Here is a 26341-nt window from a genome sequence, read left to right on the forward strand (position 1 = left end):
AAGTCGTAGATGAAGACTTTCCAGTGACTGCAACAGAAATTGCAGCTGAAACAGTGAAGGACACTGTGCTGAAGAGTGTTTATGAACAGACATTGAATGGTTGGACTGAAGTCGAGAGTGGATCAAACTCGGAACTGAAGCCTTTCTATAATCGACGACACGAATTATCATGCGAGCAGGGATGCATAAAGTGGGGTTATAGAGTGGTTGTACCAGAGTCTTTAAGAAACAAGATTATGTACGAACTTCATGCCGAACATCCTGGCATAGTTAGCATGAAGTCAATTGCTAGAAGTTTTGTGTATTGGCCTGGTATTGACAGTGACATTGAGTCACTGGTGAGCAAATGTAGCGTGTGTCAAGATTGCCGCAGTAAACCACCAAAAACACCACTGCAACCCTGGTCATGGCCAAGTAGACCGTTTCAGAGAGTTCACGTAGACTTTTGTGAAAAGGGTAATGATAATTTTCTGGTGCTAGTAGATAGTCATTCCAAATGGATTGAGGCTAAGCATATGGGGTCAAGCACTACTGCTGAGCGTACCATAGACGAGTTGAGATCAATTTTTGCATGTCATGGTTTACCAGAAGAACTTGTTTCTGATAACGGACCTCAGTTTCGTTCAGAACAGTTCAAACAGTTCATGCAGCGTAACGGGGTAAAACACACACTTGTTCCTCCATACCATCCAGCCTCCAATGGGGCGGCGGAAAGGTCTGTTAGAGTAGTCAAAGAGGCTCTCAAGAAACAGGTTTTGCAGGGTAGTTCAAAGCTCAGCATGAAACATCGTTCGGCTAGTTTCTTGCTGAAGTACAGAACCACACCACACACAACTACGGGTTATTCACCTGCAGAACTGTTGATGAAGAGAAGGCTAAGAATACGCCTAAGTCTAGTTCAACCCAATTTGGCCTCGAGAGTTGAGCAAAAACAGTTAAGTCAAAAACACCACTTTGACTTCCACAAAAAGGAGAGGAACTTCAAGCCAGATGAGCAAGTTCGTGTGCTCAGTCCTCCCAACAAGTCCAGTCGAGACAAATGGGATGTTGGGAAAATAGTGGAAGTGTGTGGAACAAAAAGATACTTAGTGGATGTTGGAGACAAGATCAAAAGTGTTCACGTGGATCAAATGATTCCAGCCAAAGACGAACCGAAAACTGAGCATGAATTCCTAATCCCTGAGTATTCATCTGAAAGTGAGTTAGAAAAGACTATTGTGGTTGATACACAAAATTCAGTGAGTACAGATAAAGGGACAGACTTCTCTAGTCAAGGTCAGTGTACTAACATAGAGCCAAACAAGCCAACAGTTGAGTCTACACGTACATCTGTTATGCCTGTTGCACCTGTTACTGTTAAACGATCAGGCAGGAACCGCAAACCAGTAACTAGGTTAAATTTGTAAATATGGTTAAAAGTATTGATGTAAATCAAGTATCACAATACCAAAATTGTAACTGAGTACTTGGATTTAATACTTAAAAAAAGGGAGAGCAGTGTAATGTATTCATGCATATTCATGTGCCATGTTAATGAGTGGGCGTTCCTTGAGCTAGGAATGCTGGGTAAATAAAGGCTGGTGTGATTCAGGCAACTAACGTGTGAGTGTACTTTATCTTTATGCCGTGTTGAACATAACAGGTAGCAATTGTAAATTGTCCCTGGTGTGTAGGATAATGTAAGTGTGCGGGGATCGCTGGTTAGCACGGACCCGGTGGGCCGATGGGCCTATTTCCACTCTGTATCTCTAAATTAAACTATAAGTGCAAGATGATAATAATCAGAATTTCTCAGAATTAAAACCTTGCAGCTTTGAGCAGATTCTTATAATTAGGTAGTGAGTCCTTAAAGCAATCAAATTGTACATTTGTTCTGAACGTGATTGCATTAAGAATGTTCTTCAATCAAAGGTTGTAGAAGGAAGTCATGAATATTCCTGCAAATATATGGAAGTGAAGAATTTAATGATATTTAATTAAGTTCATAAGTGATAGGAGCAGAATTAGGCCATTGGGCCCATCACGTCTGCTCCATCATTCAATCGTGGCTGATCTATCTCTCCCTCCTAACCCCATTCCCCTGCCTTCTCTCCGTAACCTTTGACACCCGCACTAATCAAGAATTTATCTATCTCTGCCTTAAAATTATCCACTGGCTTGGCCTCCACAGCCGGCTGTGGCAAAGTATTCCACAGATTCACCACCTAAAGAAGTCAGGGCTTGACAACATGACTTTTAACATCTATATATTTAGTTGCCAAAATGATCTCTCTCGATTTCTTTGCTAAAAGTCAAATCTATCTTAATATTACATTAAGAACTCTCTGAACCATTCTAGGTAGACTCTCATTATAAACATAATTTATGCAAAATAGGACTAAGGTTGAATGGAACACGATAACTTGTGTGGGAAGGAACTACAGATGCTGCTTTACACCGAAGATTGACACAAAATGCTGGAGTAACTCGGCTGGACAGGCAGCATCTCTGGAGAGAAGGAATGGGTGACGATGTGGGTCGAGAGTCTGAAGAAGGGTCTCAACCCGAAACGTCATCTGCTCCGTTTCTCCAGAGATGCTGCCTGACCCACTGAGTTACTCCAGCACTCTGTGAAACGTCACCTATCCATGTTCTCCACAGATGCTGCCTGACCCGCTGAGTTACTCCAGCACTCTGTGAAACGTTACCTATCCATGTTCTCCACAGATGCTGCCTGACCCGCTGAGTTACTCCAGCACTCTGTGAAACGTCACCTATCCATGTTCTCCACAGATGCTGCCTGACCCGCTGAGTTACTCCAGCACTCTGTGAAACGTTACCTATCCATGTTCTCCAGAGATGCTGCCTGACCCGCTGAGTTACTCCAGCACTCTGTGAAACGTTACCTATCCATGTTCTCCAGAGATGCTGCCTGACCCGCTGAGTTACTCCAGCATTTACAGCTAATTGATTTACTTTTAACTTTACACCGAGAAACATAATAAACAACAAAGTATTAAACCAGCAATAAAAGTAGAAATTAAGCAAGTGATAATTGTTCAATCTACAAGGATGTGCATAAAATTAACAGTCACATCATTTGCCAGTAATTGTGGCATAAATATTACTTCTGCCGATGTCATAATCTGAAAGATTAGTGCAAGTTAAACGGCAATTTATTAATTTTTTCACTTTAAAAATCAACAAGAATTTCCCCTCATATTCCCCCTGGGTAGCTTGCCACCCAATGGCAGGAACATTTAGTGTCTCAATACTTTGGTGGTTCGTACTATGGCGGTGGACGTGTTACCACGGTTTTGTTTTGTATCGTGATCGTAATAAAATTAATTATTTTTAATACAAAAAAAATGGTTTGAAAAATGAAATCTCCACTTTTAGGTGACTTTCAGGAAGGTTCGTCGGTCGTCAGCGTAACCGGGGGGGAGCTGGAGACGTGGGACATGAGGAGTAAGGGGCAAGAGAAGGGGAAACCGGGGTAATGCCTCCAGCTGCAGGCTCCATGGTTGGCTGCAGGAGGCGCCACCGAGACACAAAGATGGCCGGGAGAGGAGAGGAGATGGGAGGGGAGGAGAGGGGACAGGAGGGGTGGGGAGGGGAGGGGGGGGAGGGACGTGGGAACTGCTCCAGTACATCAAGCACGTGGGCCGACCGGACTTTGAATAACGACGCTAAAAATGGCGGTGCGCGCACATGTAATATATGCAAGAAGAATTTCACTCTGCAGTTGCATCTGTGACAAATAAAGCACTATTTAACTGCCCCCCCCTCCCCGTATGCCCCCCCGGGCTGCCACCTATTTCTCCCATCTACTCCCCCGGTCCCTCGGCTATTTTCCTCCCTCTGGTTTCACGATCCGCAACTCTGCAATCCTGTCTCACACCTACTGCTCTTATCTCAGGCCTTCGAACCGACTATCTGCCTATCACTGACCCCCCCCCCCCCCCCCCGTCGCCCGTGTCGACCTATGACCTGCCACGCTTTGTCCTGCCCCCTCCCTTTCCCAGCTTTCTTCCACCCTGCGACAATCAGTCTGAGTGAAGAAGGTTCTCGATCCGAAACGTCACCTATCCATGTTCTCCACAGATGCTGCCTGACCCGCTGTGTTACTCCAGGACTTTGTGTTCTTTTGAGTATTAACCAGCATCTGCAGTTCTTTGATTTCACAAATGTTTTATATGTTATTGGCGCAGCGGTAGAGTTGCCGGAGGCCCTGGTTCGATCCCGACTACGGGCGCTGTCTGTACGGAGTTTGTACGTTCTCCCCGTGACCTGCGTGGGTTTTCTCCGGGTGCTTCGGTTTCCTCCCACACTGCAAAAACGTGCAGGTTTGTGGGTTACTTGGCTTTGTGTAAATGTAAATTGTCCCTGGTGCGTGTGGGATTGTGTTAATGTGCGAGGGTCAATGGTCGGCGCGGACCCGATGGGCCGAAGGACCTGTTTCCACGCTGTATCTGTAAACTAAATGTTTTAAATGTGCTCATCGGGAAAATAAATAATGATGGTTATTTGAATAACTTCTAATTGTGCTTTTACAGGAAAGACTGCTAATCCAGCCTGATATATATGCACTTTAATAGCATGCCTGTGTTGTGCCTAAAGGCAATTCACACAGGATCAATGGCGGAACAAAGGATTATATGTTTGTACTTATTTCAGGACTGATGGTATCAAGCAATTTAACATTATGCTGTGTAGGAAAATAACTGCAGATGCTGGTACAAATCGAAGGTATCACAAAATGCTGGAGTAACTCAGCGGGTCAGGCAGCATCTCCAGAGAGAAGGAATGGGTGACGTTTCGGGTCGAGACCCTTCTTCAGACTGATGTCAGGGGGCGGGACAAAGGAAGGATCTAGGTGGAGACAGGAAGACAGTGGGAGATCTGGTTAGGGGGAAGGGAAGAGAGGGACAGAGGAACTATCTAAAGTTGGAGAAGTCGATGTTCATACCGCTGGGCTGCAAGCTGCCCAGGCGAAATATGAAGTGCTGTTCCTCCAATTTGCGGTTGGCCTCACTATGGCACTGGAGGAGGCCCATGACAGAAAGGTCAGACTTATGCTGGATATCTTACAGAAAATAGCAGGAGCTACTTTTTGGTGTATTGCACTGTATCAAAAAGGAAATATGATTAAACCAGATCTATTTGCATCTTTGAACTGGTGAATCCATGCTTTAGTTTAGTTTAGTTTTTTGGTTAATTTAGAGATACAGCGTGGAAACAGGCCCTTCGGCCCACCGGGTCCGCGCCGACCAGCGATCCCCGCACACTAACACTATCCTACACCCACTAGGGACAATTTTTACATTTATACCAAGCCAATTAACCTACAGACCTGTACGTCTTTGGAGTGTGGGTGGAAACCGAAGATCTCGGACAAAACCCACGCAGGTCACGGGGAGAACGTACAAACTCCGTACAGACGGCGCCCGTAGTCGGGATGGAACCCGGGTCTCTGGCGCTGTGAGGCAGCAACTCTACCGCTGCGCTTCCGTGCCGCCCCACTGATGCTTAAAACATTAAACATTCTATCTAGGGTAGCTATTTACATAAGACATTAATGCAGAATAAAACAAAGCTCAGAAATCCCCCTGAAACAAAAATCCACCTTTAATGCACAAATTAATCTGTCTCATTGCAAACTAATGAAATGCAAATCTCGCAAATTATGGGCATTTTCACATGAAGCCTTTGAGCCTTTTGCACGCATCTTTAATTCTTGCAGAAAAACTATGAAAACAGTGAACTATGTTTCCTTACCTAGAAAATGGATCGCACAGGATTTTAGCCGTTGCAAACTCACCAACATTTGGGGCGAGTTGAGAAATTGGACTGGGAACTTCTGGTCAAGGACCATGCGATTAGTTTTTGACTTTTACTTTAGACTTCAGAGGTACAGCGCGGAAACAGGCCCTTCGGCCCAACGAGTCCGAGCCAACACCTCGTACACGAGCACTATCCCACACACGAAGGGCGATTTACAATCTTTTTAGTTTAGTTTAGTTGAGAGATACAGCGCAGAAACAGGCCCTTCGGCCCACCGGGTCTGCGCCGACCAGCGATCCCCGCACATTAACACTATCCTACACCCGCGAGGGACATTTTAAAAAAAACATTTACACCAAGCCAATTAACCTACAAACCTGCACGTCTTTGGAGTGTGGGAGGAAAACCGAAGATCTCAGAGAAAAGCCACGCAGGTCATGGGGTGAACGTACAAACTCCGTACAGACGGTGCCCGTAGGTGGGATGGAACCCGGGTCTCTGGCGCCGAGAGGCAGCAACTCTACCGCTGCGCCACTGTGCTGCACTTTTGGGTCTGTCTTTGATAAAAATATTTTCCATGTTCCGTCATTGTACAGGTATGTAGGTTAATTGACTGGGTAAAAATGTAAAAATTGTCCCTAGTGTGTAGGATAGTGTTAATATGCGGGGATCGCTGGGCGGTGCGGACTCGGTGGGCCGAAGGGCCTGTTTCCGCACTGTATATATATGATATGATATCATTGTTCACTGGATGTTTATTTTATGCTTCTTGGACATCAGTCTTCGATGTTTGGTTGACTGCTCCCCCTGGCGATAGTGGAGGTCATTCACGGTTCATTATTGAACTACTATCCACCCCCCTGAAGTACTATCTACCTCATTGGTGACCCTCAGACTATCCTCGATTGGACTTTACTGGCTTTACCTTGCACTGAACGTTATTCCCTTATCATGTATCTGTACACTGTGGACGGCTCGATTGTAATCATGCATTGTCTTTCCGCTGACTGGTTAGCGCGCAACACAAGCTTATCACTGTACTGCGGTACACGTGACAATAGACTAAACTGAACTAACTAACTTATTTGTTTACCCTGGAGAATGCAATTAACATTCAGAACCAATGTATCAAACATTACTAGTTAAATTTAATGTATTAACTATAATTGCCAAGTGTAGACAAAAATGTCTAGTTAAACAGTAAGTGGCGCGGTGGTACAGCGGTAGAGTTGCCGCCTTACAGCGCCGGAGACCTGGGTTCGATCCCGACTAAGGATGCTGTCTGTACAGAGTTTGTACGTTCTCCCCGTGGCATTTTCTCCAAGATCTTCGGTTTCCTCCCACACTCCAAACACGTACAGGTGTGCAGGTTAATTGGCTTGGTGTATGTGTAAATTGTCCCGCTGAGTTACTCCAGCCTTTTGTGTCTATGGACAGGTACATGGATAGGACAGGTTTGGAGGGATATGGACCAAACGTGGGCAGGTGGGACTAGTGTAGCTGGGACATGTTGGCCGGTGTGGGCAAGTTGATCTTGTTTCCACGCTCTGTGACCCAAGACTCGATATTGGTCGGCACGGTGGCGCAGCGGTAGAGTTGCTGCCTCACAGCGCCAGAGACCAGGGTTCCATCCCGACTACGGGTGCTGTATGTACGGAGTTTGTACGTTCTCCCCGTGACCTGCGTGGGTTTTATCCGAGATCTTTGGTTTCTTCCCACATTCCAAAGACGTACACGTTGGAAAGTTAATTGGCTTGGTAAATTTGTAAAGAACTGTCCCTAGTGTGTGTAGGAGAGTGTTAGGATGCTGGGATCGCTGGTCAGTGGGCCGAAGGGCCTGTATTCACGCTGTATCTCTCAAATACACTAAACTAAGCTGCTCCCCCATTCACTCCTGCATCATTTCAATGTTGGCAGAGTGTCAGAGAGTTATACAGCACGGAAACAGGCCCTTCATCCCAACTTGTCCCTGCTGACCAAGGTGCCACATCTCCACTAGTCCCACCTGCCCGCATCTGGCCCATATCCCTCCAAACCTGTCCTATCCATGCACCTGTCCAAGTGTGTTTTAAACGTTGGGATAGATTTAGATTTTAGATTTAGAGACACAGCGCAGAAACAGGCCCTTCGGCCCACCTGGTCCGCGCCGCCCAGCGATCCCCGCACATTAACACTATCCTACACCCACAAGGGACATTTTTTTACATTTGTCCAGCCAATTAACCTACATACCTGCACGTCTTTGGAGTGTGGGAGGAAACCGAAGATCTCGGAGAAAACCCACGCAGGTCACGGGGAGAACGTACAAACTCCGTACAGGCAGCAGCCGTAGTCGGGATCGAACCTGAGTCTCTGACGCTGCATTCGCTGTAAGACAGCAACTCTACCGCTGCGCCACCGCGCCATAGTCCCTGCCTCAACTACCTCCTCCGGCAGCTCGTTCCGTACACCCGCCACCCTCTGAGCGAAAAAGTGTCCTTTCAACCCCATTCTCCTGCTTTCGCCCCATAACCCCCGATCCCATTAAATTCATATTAATTTACAATTTACAAAACACGGGGGCCTGTGGACTTTAACATCGTGGAGCTCGCGGTCCCTGGCTAGAGACCGACTTCGGAAGCTCCAAGCCGCAGGAGCATCGACCGTCCTGAGGCACGGTTTCGACCGCCCCGACGCGGGAGCTTCGATCGCGGGCTGCGGACGGTTCCACTGCCCTGACCACGGGAGAATAAAGAGGAAGAGGCTGGACTTTATTGCCTTCCATCACAGTGAGGAACGCGGGGAATTTTTTTTAGATTTAGATTTAGAGATACAGCACGGACACAGGCCCTTCGACCCACCGAGTCCGCGCCGCCCAGCGATCCCCGCACACTAACACTATCCTACACACACGTCCACCACTAATTTTCCGGCAACTGGTGTTCCGGAAACTTCTTTAATCCGGACGGAATCACGAGAGGGCACTTGAAATCCCCCCTGGAAGTTCCCCCAACAACGTGTCCCCCAGGCCGGGCGAGGCGACCGATCTCGCCCTCATCGGGACTTCCGCGCCCGGTCGGGGGGTGGAATCTGCCCCCTGCTGCTGGGGCGCTGGAACTCCAGCCCGGCCCGAGCCGGCGTATCCGGTCCCACAGCCGGATTAGCGAGGCCGACTTTGCCGGGCCGGCATCTCGGCCCCTCCCTCGGCGGAATGTTCCGGTACCGTTGGGGACTCCTCTCGGACCCCTGGTGCCCCGGCAACACGGATACGAGACAGAAGACAAGAGGCAATAGGGGCAGGAGTAGGCCACTCGGCCCTTCGAGCCAGCACCGCCATTCAATGAAAATCCAGGAAGGCTCTGGAACCGAAGGAGCCGTGAAAGTCGATGGTGGAGCTGCACATGAAGGGACAACTTACTGTTCTGAAGCTGTATTGAGACAACGCCTCTGCCCCACTTTGTTTAAGATAATCCGCCCAGTCGAAATCTAAGCCGAGATAACCTGCAATATTAAAACAAAAACAACAAGTAGAAACAAATTCAAGGCATAACCCCATCAATAAATTGGTGTAAAAGAAATGTACGTGAAGAATCAAATTCACATCACAAACCACAGTTCCCATTCCATGGACATCGAGCATTGAAACATAATGAGTTAGATAGAGCTCTAGGGGGCGAGCGGAATCAAGGGATATGGGGAGAAGTTGGGCACAGGTTACTGATTGTGGACGATCAGCCATGATCACAATGAATGGCGGTGCTGGCTCGAAGGGCCGAATGGCCTCCTCCTGCACCTATTTTCTATGTTTCTATAATATCAACAATGGTTGTACAATAGGAAGGAAGGAAGGAACGGCAGATGCTGCTTTACACCGAAGGTAGAGTCAATGTGCTGGAGTAATTCAGCGGGACAGGCAGCATCTCTGGAGAAGGGTCTCGACCCGAAACGTCAGCCATTCCTTCTCTCCAGAGACGCTGCCTGACCCGCTGAGTTTCTCCAGCATTTTGTGTCTATCTTTTATGTAAACAAAATTTTTGGCAGTGGTGTACTTAACACTCTATCCAGCTTAATGACATTCTTCCAACAGCGGGGTGGCCAAAACTGAACACAATACTACTCGTGAGCTTCACCAGTTACATGTATGTTGCCAGGACTCGAGGGCCTGAATTATAGGGAGAGGTTGGAATAGGCCAGGACTCTATTCCTTGGAGTGCAGGAGGATGAGGGACGATCTTATAGAGGTGGACAAGATCATGAGGGGAATAGATAAGATGAATGCACAGTCTTTTATTCACAATGGGGGCAATCAAGATCTAGGAGGGCATATGTCCAATACAATACAATACAATACAATACAATATATCTTTATTGTCATTGTACAGGGGTACATCGAGATTGGGAAATGCGCCTCCCACACAATGCAATAAATTAATTAGATAGTCAGTATTAATTTAAACAACCCAATGAAACAAAATTAGAAATAGTTTTAAAACAGAATAAAGTGCAAGTAGGTCTGTGCCGGTTCACTATGCGATGTGACCATCTGGCTCAGCAGGACCGGTTCATAGCAGCTATGGCCCTGGGGATGAAGCTGTTCCTGAGTCTGGAGGTGCGGGCGTAGAAGGCCTTGTATCGTCGGCCCGATGGTAGAATTTCGAACAGACTGTTGCAGGGGTGTGAAGAGTCTTTGTGGATGCTGGTGGTTTTTCCGAGGCATCGTGTGTTGAGAGGGACAAGATTTAATAAGGTTCTGAGGGGCAGCTTTTTCACCCAGAAGGTGGTGGGTGTGTGGAATGAGCTGCCAGAGGAGGTAGCTGAGTCACATACAATAACAACATTTAAAAGGCAGCGGTAGAGTTGTTGCCTCACAGTACCACAGACCCAGGTTTGATCCTGACTATGGGTGCTGTCTGTACAGAGTTTGTACGTTCTCCCCGTGACCTTCGTAGGTTTTCTCTGAGATCTTCGGAGATTTCCTCCCACACTCCAAAGACGTACAGGTTTGTAGGTTAATTTGCTTTGGTATAAGTGTAAATTGTCCCTAGTCTGTGTAGGATAGTATTAGACTGTGGGGTTCGCTGGTCGGCGCGGACTCGGTGGTCTGAAGGTCCTGTTTCCCGGCTGTATCTCTAAACTAAACTGAACATTTAGACAGGTGCGTGGATAGGAATGCTTTACAAGAACATGTGCCAAATGCGGGCAGGCGGGATGAGAGTAGACGGGGGTTCTTGGTCGGCATAAGCAAGTTGGGCTGAAGGGCCTGTTTCTACAATGCTTAACTTGATCTGGTGAAATATTATTGAAAACATTATGCCTTAGTTTTTTTTTCTATATGAAAAAACTTTAATTGTTTAGTTTAGTTTAGAGATACAGCGCGGAAACAGGCCCTTTCGGCCCACCGGGTCCGCGCCGACCAGCGATCCCCGCACACTAACACTATCCTACATCCACTAGGAACAATTTTTACATTTACCCAGCCAATTAACAATAGACAATAGGTGCAGGAGGAGGCCATTCGGCCCTTCGAGCCAGCACCGCCGTTCAATGTGATCATGGCTGATCATTCTCAATCAGTACCCCGTTCCTGCCTTCTCCCCATACCCCCTGACTCCGCTATCCTTAAGAGCTCTATCTAGCTCTCTCTTGAATGCATTCAGAGAATTGGCCTCCACTGCCTTCTGAGGCAGAGAATTCCACAGATTCACAACTCTCTGACTGAAAAAGTTTTTCCTCATCTCAGTTCTAAATGGCCTACCTCTTATTCTTAAACTGTGGCCCCTTGTTCTGGACTCCCCACAGACCTGCACGTCTTTGGAGTGTGGGAGAAAACCGAAGATCTCTGAGAAAACCCCTCGCAGGTCACGGGGAGAACGTACAAACTCCGTACAGTCGGGATGGAACCCGGGTCTCCGGCGCTGCATTCGCTGTGAGGCAGCAACTCTACCGCTGCGCCACCGTGACCGCCCTTAAATTTGTCTGAAACAAATACTGACCTTTGGGGGCAGTAAGATGGACCCCGTTTTTAAGGCACCACTGAACTGGGAGGATCCCTGGTGAATCAGCGTGGCACAGCAGTGAGTTTTCACAAGCGTCTGGCCTCAAGTCATCAATTGTGATCATAAAATACTGATCATTAAAAACCTGCAGGAATAACGGCAAAAAAAAATGAAGCAAATATGATGTTTCATGTGGGATTTAACTGTTGCACTCAAAATGAATAGCAACTTTGCAATCATCTTTTAGTTTGGTTTAGTTTAGAGATACAGCGCGGAAACAGGCCCTTCGGCCCACCGAGTCCGCGCCGACCGCGTTCCCCGCACACTAACACTATCCTACACACACTCGGGACAATTTACACTTATACCAAAGCAAATTAACCTACAAACCTGCACGTCTTTGGAGTGTGGGAGGAAACCGCTCGCAGGTCACGGGGAGAACGTACAAACTCCGTACAGATAGCATTCGTGGTCAGGATGGAACCCGGGTCCATGGTGCTGTGAGGCAGCAACTCTACCGCTGTGCCACCGCGCCGCCCAATTGTCATTTTTTAAGAATACCAGCGTAGCACGGTGGCGCAGCGCGTAGAACTGCTACCTCACAGTGCCAGGGACACGGGATAGATCTTGACATCGGGTGCTGTCTGTGTGGAGTTTGTACACTCCCCCTGTGACCCGCGTGGGTTTTCTCCCACATCCCAAAGACGTGCGGGTTTGTAGGTTAATCGGCCCCTCTGTAAATTGCCCCCTAGTGTGCAGGGAGTGGATGACAAAGTGGGATAACATGGAACTAGTGTGAATGAGTGATCGCTGGTCGACGTGGACACGGTGGGCCGAAGGGCCTGTTTCCATGCTGCATCCTCCCAATAATCAACCAGAGTGCAATTAATGTTTTAGCAATGTGGTGCGTTCAATTTTGAATAAAATGTGAACAAAATTAAAATGTTAACTAATTGGTTAACTAGAGTTAACTTAGTTAACTAATGTTGGTTTAAGGCCAACCAAACTAAAACAATTTTACTGCTGCTTTGCAAAAGACAGTAAAAATAAATCCTATATTACAATTAATTTTAAATTTCAATAAATTAAAATGTTACTCCAACTTCAGAATTATTAATAGAAAACTTTCTTAATGTTCTGGACCCAATTTTGTTTTTTGGATATAGCGTTCTTCGGGAGTGGTCTCGTGAGTGTTTTTTTTTTGCTGTGACACAATACAGTAAATATTTGAAGGTAGACACAAACATGTTCCCAATGTTGGGGGAGTCCAGAACAAGGGGCCACAGTTTAAGAATAAGGGGTAGGCCAATTAGAACAGAGATGAGGAAAAACGTTTTCACTCAGACAGTTGTGAATCTGTGGAATTCTCTGCCTCAGAAGGCAGTGGAGGCCAATTCTCTGAATGCATTCAAGAGAGAGTTAGATAGAGCTCTTAACGATAGCGGAGTCAGGGGGTATGGGGAGAAGGCAGGAACGGGGTACTGATTGAGAATGATCAGCCATGATCACATTGAATGGCGGTGCTGGCAAAAAGGGCCGAATGGCCTCCTCCTGCACCTATTGTCTATTGTCTATTATCTATTGGGTCGAGACTCTTCTTCAGACCGAAGGGTCTCGGCCCGAAACGTCACCCATTCCTTCTCTCCCGAGATTGTGCCTGTCCCGTTGAGTTACTCCAGCACTTTGTGCCTATCTTCGGCTTTAACCAGTGTCTGGAGTTTGTTTTCCTCGTCGATATTTGAATTCTGGAAGGCATCACCTCGGGATAATTTAGACGAAGGGATGCAAGACCGGTCAATCCTCACCTTGGTCACGGTGGCCGGGCAAATGGAACAAGGCTCTCTGGGATCGACCGCCTCCAACTTCATGCCGACCGTGAAACAGTGCGTCCTTACTTCAGGCTGATCCTGCAATGAATAGAAGAACAACGATCAGAAAGGTTGACTTTTCAATGGGCGGGCACGGTGGCGCAGCGGTAGAGATGCTGCCTTGCAGCGCTCTCAGCGCCAGAGATCGGGGTTCGATCCCGGACTACGGGTGCCGTCTGCACGGAGTTTGTACGTTCTCCCCGTGACCTGCGTGGGTTTCCTCCGAGATCTTCGGCTTCCTCCCACACTCTAAAGACGTGCGGGTTTGTAGGTTAATTGGCCTGGTGTAAATGTAAGTTGCCCCTCGTGTGTGTGTAGGACAGTGTTAGTGTGCGGGGATCGCTGGTCGGCGCGGACTCGGTGGGCCGAAGGGCCTGTTTCCGCGCTGTATCTCTAAACTAAACACTTGGCATACAACATTAATTAACATTTCAGGTAATAACAGTACGTTGGAAAAGTAAATGTCCCGTACGTCGTTATCAGATGTTGCCCTTTCAAATATCTTCAGGTATTTCACAAAAAAAACAAATGTGCAAAATTTGATTTGACACTGTATCAGTTCAACACAGATCAGACCATCATGGTCTGGTTTGGCTCAGCCACCAAGCACGACATCCGGAGGCTGCAACGGATCGTTCGCACAGCTGAGAAGGTTGTTGGCTGCAACCTTCCCCCCATTGACGAACTGTACACAGCAAGGGCCAGGAAGCGAGCGGGCAAGATCATCTCTGACCCCTCTCACCCTGGCCACAAACTCTTCGAAGCACTTCCCTCTGGAAGGCGACTCCGGACTGTCAAAGCAGCCACAGCCGGACATAAAAACAGCTTTTTTTCCCCACGAGTGATAGCTCTACTCAATAACCAAAGTCTGTAGCCTCTTTTTTTGCTCTGATTTATTTTCACCCACATGTTTAGACCGTAATTTTGTATCCTTATTGTTTTGATGTGGTTATGCTTTATTCTTAATTGTCAACTGTATGTTTGTGTTGTCATTTGTGAGCGGAGCACCAAGGCACATTCCTTGTAAATGCACATACTTGGCCAATAAACATATTCATTCATTCATTCATTCATTCATTCATTCATTCATTCATTCATATAAAAGGAACAGGTAATCAAAAGTTTGGACAGTGAAAACTTATTCTATTTGCAACTTCGTACGTGATAGTAGCAGAATTAGGCCATTCGGTCCATCAAGTCTACTCCGCCATTCAATCATGGCTGATCTATCTCTCCCTCCTAACCCCATTCCCCTGCCTTCTCCCCGTAACCCTTGACACCCGTACTAATCAAGAATCTATCCATCTCTGCCTTCAAAATGGCGACACGGTGGCGCAGCGGTAGAGTTGCTGCCTTACACCGAATGCAGCGCCGGAGACTCAGGTTTGATCCTGACTACGGGCGCTGTCTGTACGGAGTTTGTGCGTTCTCCCCGTGACCTGCGTGGGTTTTCTCCGAGATCTTCGGTTTCCTCCCACATTCCAAAGACGTGCAGGTTTGTAGGTTAATTGGCTTGGTAAAATGTAAAAATTGTCCCTAGGGTGTAGGATAGTGTTAATGTGCGGGGATCGCTGGGCGGCGCGGACCCGGTGGGCCGAAGGGCCTGTTTCTGCGCTGTGTCTCTAAATCTAAAATCTAAATCTATCCCAACGTTTAAAACACACTTGGACAGGTGCATGGATAGGACAGGTTTGGAGGGATATGGGCCAGACGCGGGCAGGTGGGACTAGTGGAGATGTGGCACCTTGGTCAGCAGGGACAAGTTGGGATGAAGGGCCTGTTTCCGTGCTGTATAACTCTCTGACACTCTGCCAACATTGAAATGATGCAGGAGTGAATGGGGGAGCAGCTTAGTTTAGTGTATTTGAGAGATACAGCGTGAATACAGGCCCTTCGGCCCACTGACCGGCCTGTTTCCGCGCTGTATCTCTAAATCTAAATCTAAATCTAAAATATCCACTGACTCGACCTCCACAACATTAGTGAACCTAAGCCCATTTTCCACCAATTTACTGACAATGCTTTGGAGCCAAACAATCTTTGGTGTCTGGAAAATTGTCCGTGATAATTCAAGTTAAATTATAACTGCAATATTAGTTATTTCTGAACGTTCTCTCCAACAGTGCCAACTATATTCCAACAAAGATTTTCGTAACATCTGTATCCAACTTGGGAAAATTGGCAGCACTGGCTCATCTTTGTAATAAGATACAGCATAAATCCTCGAGCTCTTTTTAAATATTGCAAGATTTCAACCAGAGCCCAAGTATTCCAGAACAATCCAGGGTGGTAACACAAATAAAATGCAAAGCACTGCAGTAAAACATTACACTGGAGTTTAATATATTCCACTAAGCCTGGAATATTGCAAGAGGCTTTAGAGATACAGCATGGAAACGCCCTTCGACCAACTGAGTCCACGCCGACCAGCGATACACTAACACTATTCTGCACACAAGAGACAATTTACAGAAGCCAATTAACCTACAAAGCTCATAAGTTCAACACATAAAAGGAACAGGTAATCTAAAGTTTGGACAGTGAAATCTTTTTCTATATTTTTATTTCTCCACTCTCTTAATTGACTGCTTTCAATTATCCTTTAGCAGAGGTTATTGACCAAAAGAATCAAACAGAAGTCTCTCTCTATACATGTTCATTAGTGATAAGAGTAGAATTAAGCCATTCGGCCCATCAAGTCTACTCCGCCATTCAATCATGGCTGATCTATCTCTCCCTCCTAACCCCATTCTCCTGCCTTCTCCCCATAACCCCTGACACCCGCACTGATCAAGAATCTGTCAATCTCCGCCTTAAAAATATCCATTGACTTGGCCTCCACAGCCGTCTGTGGCAATGAATTCCACACACAAAGGACGGCATGGTGGCGAAGCGGTAGAGTTGTTGCCTTACAGCGAATGCAGCGCCGGAGACCCGGGTTCGATCCCTACTAAGGGTGCTGTCCGTACAGAGTTTGTACGTTCTCCCCGTGACCTGCGTGGGTTTTCCCCGAGATTTTCGGTTTCCTCCCACACTCCAAAGACGTGCAGGTTTGTAGGTTAATTGGCTTGGTCAACTTAAAATAGTGTGTATAGGATGTATAGGATAGTGTGTATAGGATAGTGTTAATGTGCGGGGATCGCTGGTCGGCGTGGACTCGGTGGGCCGAAAGGGCTTGTTTTCGCGCTGTATCTCTAAACTAAGATTCACCACCCTCTGACTAAAGAAATTCCTCCTTATCTCCCTCCTAAAAGTACGTCCTTTTATCCCGAGGCTGTGCCCTCTGGTCCTGGACTCTCCCACTATGTGCAAGAGAAAGATGCAGGGGACGAGAACTCATGGAACAAGAAATTCTTACCATATTTTATTCCACTGAAAGAGAACTAGGCACCTGGAATGAGGCAGGGATTCCCCTCCCCCTCCCCTGACCGAAAAAGGGTCCCGACCCGAAACGTCACCCATTCCGTCTCTCCCAAGATGCTGCCTGACCCGCTGAGTTACTCCAACTTTTTGTGCCTACCTTCGATTTATACCAGCATCTGCAGTTTATTTTCCTACACCTCCTAAAATGTAATGACTGTAATTGAAAGGGCTGTTAGTGGCCTCCAACATCAGAAAGCCATCCACAAATGCCATCAGGATTTAACTACACCCAAAGATTTTAACAGATACGCATAGTTTTTAAGTGAAGGCAGGGCTGCCAGGAGTCTTGCAGAGTCTTTTACCCAGAGTAGGGGAATCGTGGACCAGAGGACACAGGTTCAAGGTGAAGGGGAAAAGATTTAATAGGAATCCGAGGGGTAACCTTTTCCACACAGAGGGTGGTGGGTGTATGGAACAAGCTGCCAGAGGAGGTAGTTGAGGCAGGGACTATCCCATAGTTTAAGAAACAGTTGCTCAGGTACATGGATAGGACAGGTTTGGAGGGTTATGGACCAAGCGCAGGCAAGTGGGACTAGTGTAGGTGGGACATTGTTGGCAAGTTTGGCCGATGGGTCTGTTTCCACGCTGTATCACTCTGTGACTCTATGAGTCCAAGACACAATAATTTGGTTTATTTGGTGTCTGTAACGCTCAAGGGCCTGATGGCGTCACTGTTGGTATAGAAACATAGAAAATAGGTGCAGGACTAGGCCATTCGGCCCTTCGAGCCAGCACCGCCATTCAATATGATCATGGCTGATCATCCAAAATCAGTACCCCGTTCCTGCTTTTGCCCCATACCCCTTGATTCCGTTAGCCCTAAGAGCTATGTCTAAAACTCTCTATTGAAAACATCCAGTGAATTGGCCTCCACTGCCTTCTGTGGCAGAGAATTCCATAGATTCACAACTCTCTGGGTGAAACCTGTTGGCCAAAAAAAAAGAATCCAATTTCTGTGCTGTGCATGTAATAAGAAGGAACTACAGATGCTGGTTTATACCAAAGATAGGCACAGAGTGCTGGAGTAACTCAGTAACTGGACAGAAGGAATGGGGGACTTTTCAGGTTGAGACCCTTCTTCAGACTACACATTTTGTAGGATAGTATATGTAGTATATTCTCCCGGGTGGTCTGGATTCCTCCCACACTCCAAAGACGTACAGGTTTGCAGGTTAATTTGGCTTTGGTAAAAATTGTAAATTGTCCCTAGTGTGTGTAGGATAATAATAATAATAATAATCCATTTATTTTATATAGCGCCTTATCACATGCTCAAAGCGCTTTACAAAAACAATTAACATAGAAACAAACAGACAAACTATCCTGACGGAAAAGCGGCGAATACACAACGCCAGCGTCCTCTCACGTCAGTGTCCGGCAGTAGACATTAAAAAGCACAAGACACACAGATATAATTTTTTACACAAAACAGCCATCACAGTGATGGTCGGCACGTACTCGGTGGGCCGAATGGCCTGTCTCCCTGCTGTGTCTCTTACAAAAGCAAAGATTAATTGAACTGTTGAAATATCCCCAGAAACGTTCTCCAAGTTTAAGATGTGAAGTGCATTCATCAAAAGCAATCTACTGAGATTTGATTTGGCAATAAATTGCCTCATAAAATGTCTGTAATTTTGCTGAACGAAAAATACACGATTACAATGGTCTTGGGAAGTTTCAACCTGAAATTTAGAGCATCCATATATTGGACCATAAAAAAAGGGTTGTTAACTTCCAAACACTTTCCCTGATGTTGAATATATTCTGCCAAGATATGTACCATTTGTACATGTATTTGTACAAACAAAATGTGTTTAAAGATGCAGGATGGAAACAGGTACTTCAGCCCACCAATACTATCTCATTTTTGCATCCATTCTCCACGCATTAGGCACGATTTAGTTTAATTTAGAGATACAGCGCGGAAACAGGCCCTTCGGCCCACCGGGTCCGCGCCGACCAGCGATCCCCGCACACTAACACTATCTTACACACACTAGGAACAATTTTACATTTTTATACCAAGCCATTTAACCTACAAACCTGCACGTCTTTGGAGTGTGGGAGGAAACGGAAGTAGGTTAATTGGCTGGGTAAATGTAAAAAAAAAAATTGTCCCTAGTGGGTGTAGGATAGTGTTAATGTACGGGGATCACTGGGCGGCGCGGACTTGGAGGGCCGAAAAGGCCTGTTTCCGGCTGTATATATATGATGATGATGATGATCTCGGAGAAAACCCACGCAGGTCACGGGGAGAACGTACAAACTCCGTACAGACAGCGCCCGTAGTCGGGATCGAACCCGGGTCTCCGGCGTTGTGAGACAGCAACTGTACCGCTGCGCCACCGTGCCACCCTAATTTAAACTAAACTAAACTGAAGATATGTACTTTAATTTAAAAATGTATTTTAAGATACAGGATGGAAACAGGCCATTCGGCCCATCAAGTCCTCACCGGCAATCAATCGCCCCTTCAGGCTAGTTCGACGTTATCTCATTTTTACATCCATTCTCTACACATTAAGTCCGATTTACAGAGGGCCGATTAACCTACAAACCTGTACGCCTTTGGGACGAAGGGAGGAAACCGGAGCGCACGGAGAGAACTCAAGTGGTCACGGGGAGAACGTGCAAACTCCACATAGACAGCACCCAAGGTCAGGATCGAACCTGGGTCTCTGGCGCTGTGAGGCAGCGGCTCTACCCACTGTGCCTCTTTGCAAAGCGAAAGGCATTTCTGAGGACATTAAAAAAATGATTCCGTTGAACTTCTACTCGTTTGCAACAGATTCTAATCGGCAATTTTGCATTTCTTCTCAAAGACGGGGCATAAAATGTGAAAAGAAGTAGAAAATTAATATCGAAGGTAGACACAAAATACTGGAGTAACTCAGCAGGTCAGGCAGCATCACAGGAGAGAAGGAATGGGTGACGTTTCGGGTCGAGACCCTTCTTCAGACTGATGAAGGGTCTCGACCCGAAACGTCACCCATTCCTTCTCTCCAGAGATGCTGCCTGACCCGCTGAGTTATTCCAGTATTTTGTGTCTACCTTTGATTTACACCAGCATCTGCAGGGTTTTTTTCCTATCCTAGAACATGAATATCAATTGGTTTGACAAAAAAAACTGGCATGGATTTTTCACAAAGGATTCGTACTTCTTGGAACCTGAAGCATTTCTTACATTTGCAAAGGAGACGGGAAATATTTCAGACAAATTATCCAGACCTTTTTGCAAAGCTGCAGAATAAATTGGATGCCAACACGAGCAGGAACTTGGGTTGCCAACATCCTCACTCCCAAATATGGGACAAGGTGACGTCACCGCCCCGCGCCCCACGTGACCTCACCCAGCCAGCGGCCACGCGCTCCCGGCCCGGGCAGCCGCCATTGGTGGAGCGGGAACACGTGGCCGCTGGCTGGGTGAGGTCACGTGGGGCGCGGGGCGGTGATGTCACCCTTTGTCCCTTATTTGGGAGTGAGGAAGTTGGCAACCCTACTAATACGGGACAAGGGCGGTCCCGTACGGGACAAACTAATTTAGCCCAAAATATGGGATGTCCCAGTTAATACGGGACAGTTGCCAACCCTAGCAGTAACTGTAAACAGAACAGACGGCTACATTAAAATAAAATGGGACTGAGACCAGTATTGGCTCTGAAAGAATTCATGTGCTAATATAAAAGCAAACATTGGAGAGAGGCTCGATCTGCATCGCCACTGCAAATCAATAGATAAAATAGCCTTCGTCGTTTTCCACTTCACACACCTAGATCACAGTCATTTGTCAACGGCTGTTCTTACAGCAACACTGTTAACATTTCGTCCAATGTCGCACATGCAATTACAGCAGGAAGAAAATGAAACCAAAGCTGGCAGAAGTCCAAGAGTAAAGGTGTAGGAAGGAACTGCAGGTGCTGCTTTAAACCGCAGTAACTCAGCGGGTCAGGCAGCATCTCTGGAGAATGAAGGGAATGGGTCGAGATCCTTCTTCAGACTGAGAGTCAGGGGAAAGGGAAAGGAGAGGTATGGAGCAAATGAATGAAAGATGTGAAAAAAGTCACGATGATAAAGGAAACAGGCCCTTGTTAATTGTGGGCAGAGCTGCCAACTGTTCCGTATAGGATCGCCCTTGTCCCGTATTAGGCCCGGGGGGCACTGTAGGTTCGGTCGCAGTAGGCCTCGAAACTATAGGCCCCGACAGTTTAGGTCCAGACACTCCAGGTTTCCGACATTTTAGCTCCGACCCGGACAGTGTAGGCCCGGACAGTGTAGGCCTGGACAGTGTAGGCCCTGACGCTGTAGGCCCGGACAGTGTAGGTCCGGGCACTCTAGGCCTGGACAGTGTAGGCCCGGACGCTGTAGGTCCGGGCAGTGTAGGCCCGGACGCTGTAGGCCCGGGCAGTGTAGGCCCGGACGCTGCAGGTCCGGACAGTGTAGGCCCGGACAGTGTAGGCCCGGATTCCAGGCAGTGTAGGCCCGGACAGTGTAGGCCCGGACAGTGTCGGCCCGGATGCTGTAGGTCCGGGCAGTGTAGGCCCGGACGCTGTAGGCCCGGACAGTGTAGGTCCAGAGGCCCGGGCGCCGCCTAACAGAGGTTTGTGTAGCAACCCGCCTCCCGGCCCGGGCGGCCGCCATTGGTGGATCGGGAGCACGTGGCCGCTGGCTGGGTGAGGTCACGTGGGGCGCGGGGCGGTGACGTCACCTTGGCCCGTATTTGGGAGTGAGGAAGTTGGCAACCCTAACTGTGGGCTAGGTGAAAATGAGACTCACCTGGGCAACATTGAAAGTGACTGGGATGGGGGAGGGGCGGAGAGGGAGGGGATGCACGGGTTCCTTGAAGCTAGAGGAGTAATATTCAGACCACTGGCTTGTATGGGTGATGAAAGGCAAGTTGAATATTGTTTACACAGACTTCAATTTAGTTAACTCTTTCAGTTTGGTTTATAGTCACGTGTACGGAGGTGACGTTTCACAATTTACAATTTACTGAAGCCAATTAACCTCCAAACCTGTAGGAGTGTGGGAGGAAACCGAAGATCTCGTGGCAAACACATGCGGGTCACGGGGAGAACGTACAAACTCTGTACAGTTTCAGTTTAGTTCACGTGTACCGAGGTACAGTAAAAAGCTTGTGTTGCATGCTAACTAGTCAGTGGAAAGACAACACATGATTACAATCGAGCCGTTTTCTGTATCATGTGCAGAGATACATGATAAAGGAGATAGCATTCAGTGCAAGGAATGGGTGCAGACAGCACCTGAGGTCAGGATCGAACCGGAGTCTCTGGCGCTGTGAGGCAGCAACTCTACCGCCGCGCGACCTAGTCAGATCTGTTTTATATTGTAGATGTATTTGTTTTAGCTATAAATGTTTTCCTAATTCCCTTTTCCTGAGATCAGTGGTCTTTTTAAAGAGTTTGTGCGGCACGGTGGCGCAGCGGTAGAGATGCTGCCAGAGACCCGGGTTCGAATCTGACTACAGGTGCTGTCTGTGCGGAGTTTGCACGTTCTCCCCGTGACCCGCGTGGGTTTTCTCCGAGATGTTCAGTATTGCCACCCTTGCTGATGGGCACCATGGTTACTGCCAGCTGTACGAGACTCCCTCTGTAATCTGCGGGCAACCAAAGATTGGCATGCCACCTGTTGAGTTGGCTCCACGCCTGGATTAATTAGATTGTGAACATCATAGGTCCTTTTCAATGGCCATCCCTATTTATTAACTCCCTCCAGCAATGATATTTTGGTTCCTGTACATTCGGTATTTCAGTATTCACATCACATAACATCTAACAAACTAGTAGTACATTTAACCCCCCAAATAAAAGGAAAATATCGTGAACAAAAGAACTTCTGAAACTAGGTGTGTAAGGAAATAACTGCAGATGCTGTTAAAAATCGAAGGTATTTATTTCACAAAATGCTGGAGTAACTCAGCGGGTCAGGCAGCATCTCAGGAGAGAAGGAATGGGTGACGTTTCGGGTCGAGACCCTTCCTCAGGGGAGAAGGCAGGAGAATGGGATTGGGAGGCAGAGATCAGCCATGATTGAGACCCAAAGTCAGGATTGGACCCGGGTCTCTGGCGCTGTGAGGCAGCAACTCTACCGCTGCGCCACTGTTCACTCCACTGTCTTTAGTAGAATCGTTATATTCATCACACTGAGGATATTTTAGTTTAGAACCTTCATTATGGTTGGTCTGCAGATTAGTGTTACTTTAATGCTGTATTGTTTAAATCTGAATACTAAAATTGTGAAATGGAAACACATATCGCTGTCTAAAAATTGGCTTGATAAGCCAATTAATATTCCATTTTCTATCAATTAAGATCGCAGTCCATTAACAGATAGCTCTGAATAGCCTTATCAAAGCTGCTTAACCTTTTATTAGTCAAGTGAAGTATAGATATTTTTCACCTCATCCTCAAGTACATGGAAAATCAACAGGTTAAGAAACCCCCTAAAATTACATTCATAACTATTTTTAGTTTGTTTCCATGCGCTGTTTTTTTCCATGGTGGGTGTATGGAACTAGCTGCCAGAGGAGGTAGTTGAGGCTGGGACTGTCACAACGTTTAAGAAACAGTTAGGCAGGTACATGGATAGGACAGGTTTGGAGGGATATGGACCAAACGCAGGCAGGTGGGACTAGTGTAGATGGGGCATGTGGGTCGGCGTGGGCATGTGTGGCCGAAGGGCCTGTTTCCACGCTGTATCACTCTACTGTATCTCGCCTCAGTATTAAATCTTTATCGCAGACATTGATCATTAATCTAGTTTTAGACCTGACTAAATGTTTCTCAAAAACAAGTTCGCAAGTCATCCATTCCTTCTCTCCACAGATGCTGCCAGGTTTGGAGGGATATGCACCAAACGCAGGCAGGTGGGACTAGTGTAGATGGGACTTGTTGGTCGGTTTGGGCAAGTTGGGCTGAAGGGCCTGTTTTCGCACTGCATCACTCTCTATGACTCTGTCGATGCAGGCAAAATAAGCACCAAACCTCTCTCTAATCACTGTCTGTGCGGAGTTTGTACGTTCTCCCCGTGACCTGCGTGGGATTTCTCCGAGATCTTCGGTTTCCTCCCGCGCACCAAAGACGTGCAAGTTTTTGTGGGTTAATTGCGCTGCGAGGCAGCAACTCTACCGCCAAGCCACCGTGCAGAGTGGCATCATGTGCCGGTATAAGATAAATACCTTAAACACTTCCAGAGGCAGTGAACACTTTTCCACTTCGGACAAAGCCTTCTCCAGGGCATCTCTCCATTCTGTGTCACTTTTCAGAGCCTGGATTTCTGCAAAAGGAGCAAAGAGATCGCACTTCAACATCTACCATTGACTGCAGAGGCGTTCCAAACGAATTAAAATGCCCCTCCTGAAGAATCCAACTTTGTATAAAGTTCTTCCAAACATATTGTATAGGAAGGAACCGCAAATGCTGGTGTACACCGAAGATAGATACAAAATGCTGGAGTAACTCAGCGGGTCAGGCAGCATCTGTGGAGAACATGGATAGGTGACGTTTCACAGAGTGCTGGAGTAACTCAGCGGGTCAGGCAGCATCTGTGGAGAACATGGATAGGTGACGTTTCACAGAGTGCTGGAGTAACTCAGCGGGTCAGGCAGCAACTCAGGAGAACATGGATAGGTCAGGACTGAAGAAGGGTCATGGTGTCGAGGGATATGGGCCAAACACAGGCAAATAGGACTAGTGTTAATGGGGCATGATGGTCGTTGGGCTGATAGCCCCTCTTTCCATTCTGTGTGATTCCACTTGATCTCGCCTCAGTATTAAATCTTTATCACAGACATTGATCATTAATCTAGTTTTAGACCTGGCTAAATGTTTCTCAAAAACAAGTTCGCAAGTCACAAGTTATTGGAGTAGAATTAGACCATCGGGCCCATCGAGTCCACTCTGCCATTGAGTCGTGGCTCCGTAGGAAAGAACTGCAGATGCTGGTTAAAAATCGAAGGTAGACACAAAATGGTGGAGTAACTCAGCGGGACAGGCAGCATCTCTGGAGAGAAGGGACGGGTGACGTTTCTGGTGGACATAGCTAGGGAGGGATCGGACCGGGGGGGGGGGGGGGGGGGGGATAGGATGGAGTCGAGGTATGGGGAAATTAATTCGGTGGGACATGAAACGCCACCCATTCAATCACGGCTGATCTCTGCCTCCCAATCCCATTCTCCTGCCTTCTCCCCATAACCATCTCTGTCTTAAAAATATCCACTGACTTGGCCTCCACAGCCCTCTGTGGCAATGAGTTGCACAGATTATCCACCCTCTGACTTAAAGAAGTTCCTCCTCACCTCCTTTCTAAAGGAGTGCCCTTTAATTCTGAGGCTGTGACCTCTGGTCCTAGACTCTCCCACCAGTGGAAAGAACCTCTCCACATCCACTCTGTCTATGCCTTTCAATGAGGTTCCCCCCTCAACCTTCTAGCGAGTACAGGCCCAGTGCCGACAAACGCTCATCACATGCTATCGTTGGGATAGTCCCTGCCTCAACTATCTCCTCCGGCAGCTCGTTCCATACACCCACCACCCTCTGTGTGAAAAAAGCTACCCCTCAGGTTCCTATTAAATCTTTCTCCCTTCACCTTGAACCTATGTCCTCTGGTCCTCGATTCCCCGACTCTGGGCAAGAGACTTCTCCTGCAAATGCTTGACCAAAAATGCTCAAGTTTTACTGCAAAGCACTAATTCTTCCCCGCGTAGATAAATGCTCCATTAATTATTTACCCTTCATGAGGAACTAAAGATTCTGTTTAAAATGAAATATTAATGTGACTTACAGGATCTACGTCACTTCAGTTTGTGGCCCCAAAGCTACAACAATCCATATTTACATAAGTTACATCAACACAATTTTGCTCAAGATTACATTACAAACACCATCAATACTCTAGTGGACTCCCTTTACATCTACAAATCAGCCTGCTGTCTGTATGAGTCTATGCTTTCAAGTCGCTCAACAGGTTAGCAGAGAAAAATATCACAAAGAATAAATTAATCTTATTCTACACTGAGAAAGCAAACACTTTTAAGGGATTTTTTAAAATCAGTACCAATTGCATTAAGTATTAGCCAGTTCGTAAGTGTTAGGAGCAGAATTAGGCCATTCGGCCTATCAGGTCTACTCCACCATTCATTCATGGCTGATCTATCTCCCCCTCCCAACCCCATTGTGTAAGAAAAAAACTGCAGATGCTGGTTAAAATAGCAGGTAGACACAAAATGTTGGAGTAACTCAGCGGGTCAGGCAGCATCTCTGGAGAACATGGAAAGGTGACATTTCACAGAGTGCT

General features: G+C 47.0%; 1 protein-coding gene across 3 annotated transcripts in view; it reads right to left on the reverse strand.

Annotated features, from left to right (window-relative positions):
- Positions 1–26341, reverse strand: part of sfmbt2 (Scm like with four mbt domains 2) — a 99951-nt gene that overhangs the window by 31887 nt on the left and 41723 nt on the right. For all 3 annotated transcript variants that reach the window (XM_078419484.1, XM_078419485.1, XM_078419486.1), the window contains exons 7-10: positions 24225–24322; positions 13544–13645; positions 11736–11883; positions 9161–9243 (exon numbers count right to left, since the gene is read on the reverse strand). In XM_078419484.1, coding sequence (XP_078275610.1) covers positions 9161–9243; positions 11736–11883; positions 13544–13645; positions 24225–24322 — 431 coding nt within the window. The remainder of the gene's footprint in view (positions 1–9160; positions 9244–11735; positions 11884–13543; positions 13646–24224; positions 24323–26341) is intronic.

The sequence above is a fragment of the Rhinoraja longicauda genome, chromosome 23 (assembly GCF_053455715.1).
Source record: "Rhinoraja longicauda isolate Sanriku21f chromosome 23, sRhiLon1.1, whole genome shotgun sequence".
NCBI classification, from domain to species: domain Eukaryota; kingdom Metazoa; phylum Chordata; class Chondrichthyes; order Rajiformes; family Arhynchobatidae; genus Rhinoraja; species Rhinoraja longicauda.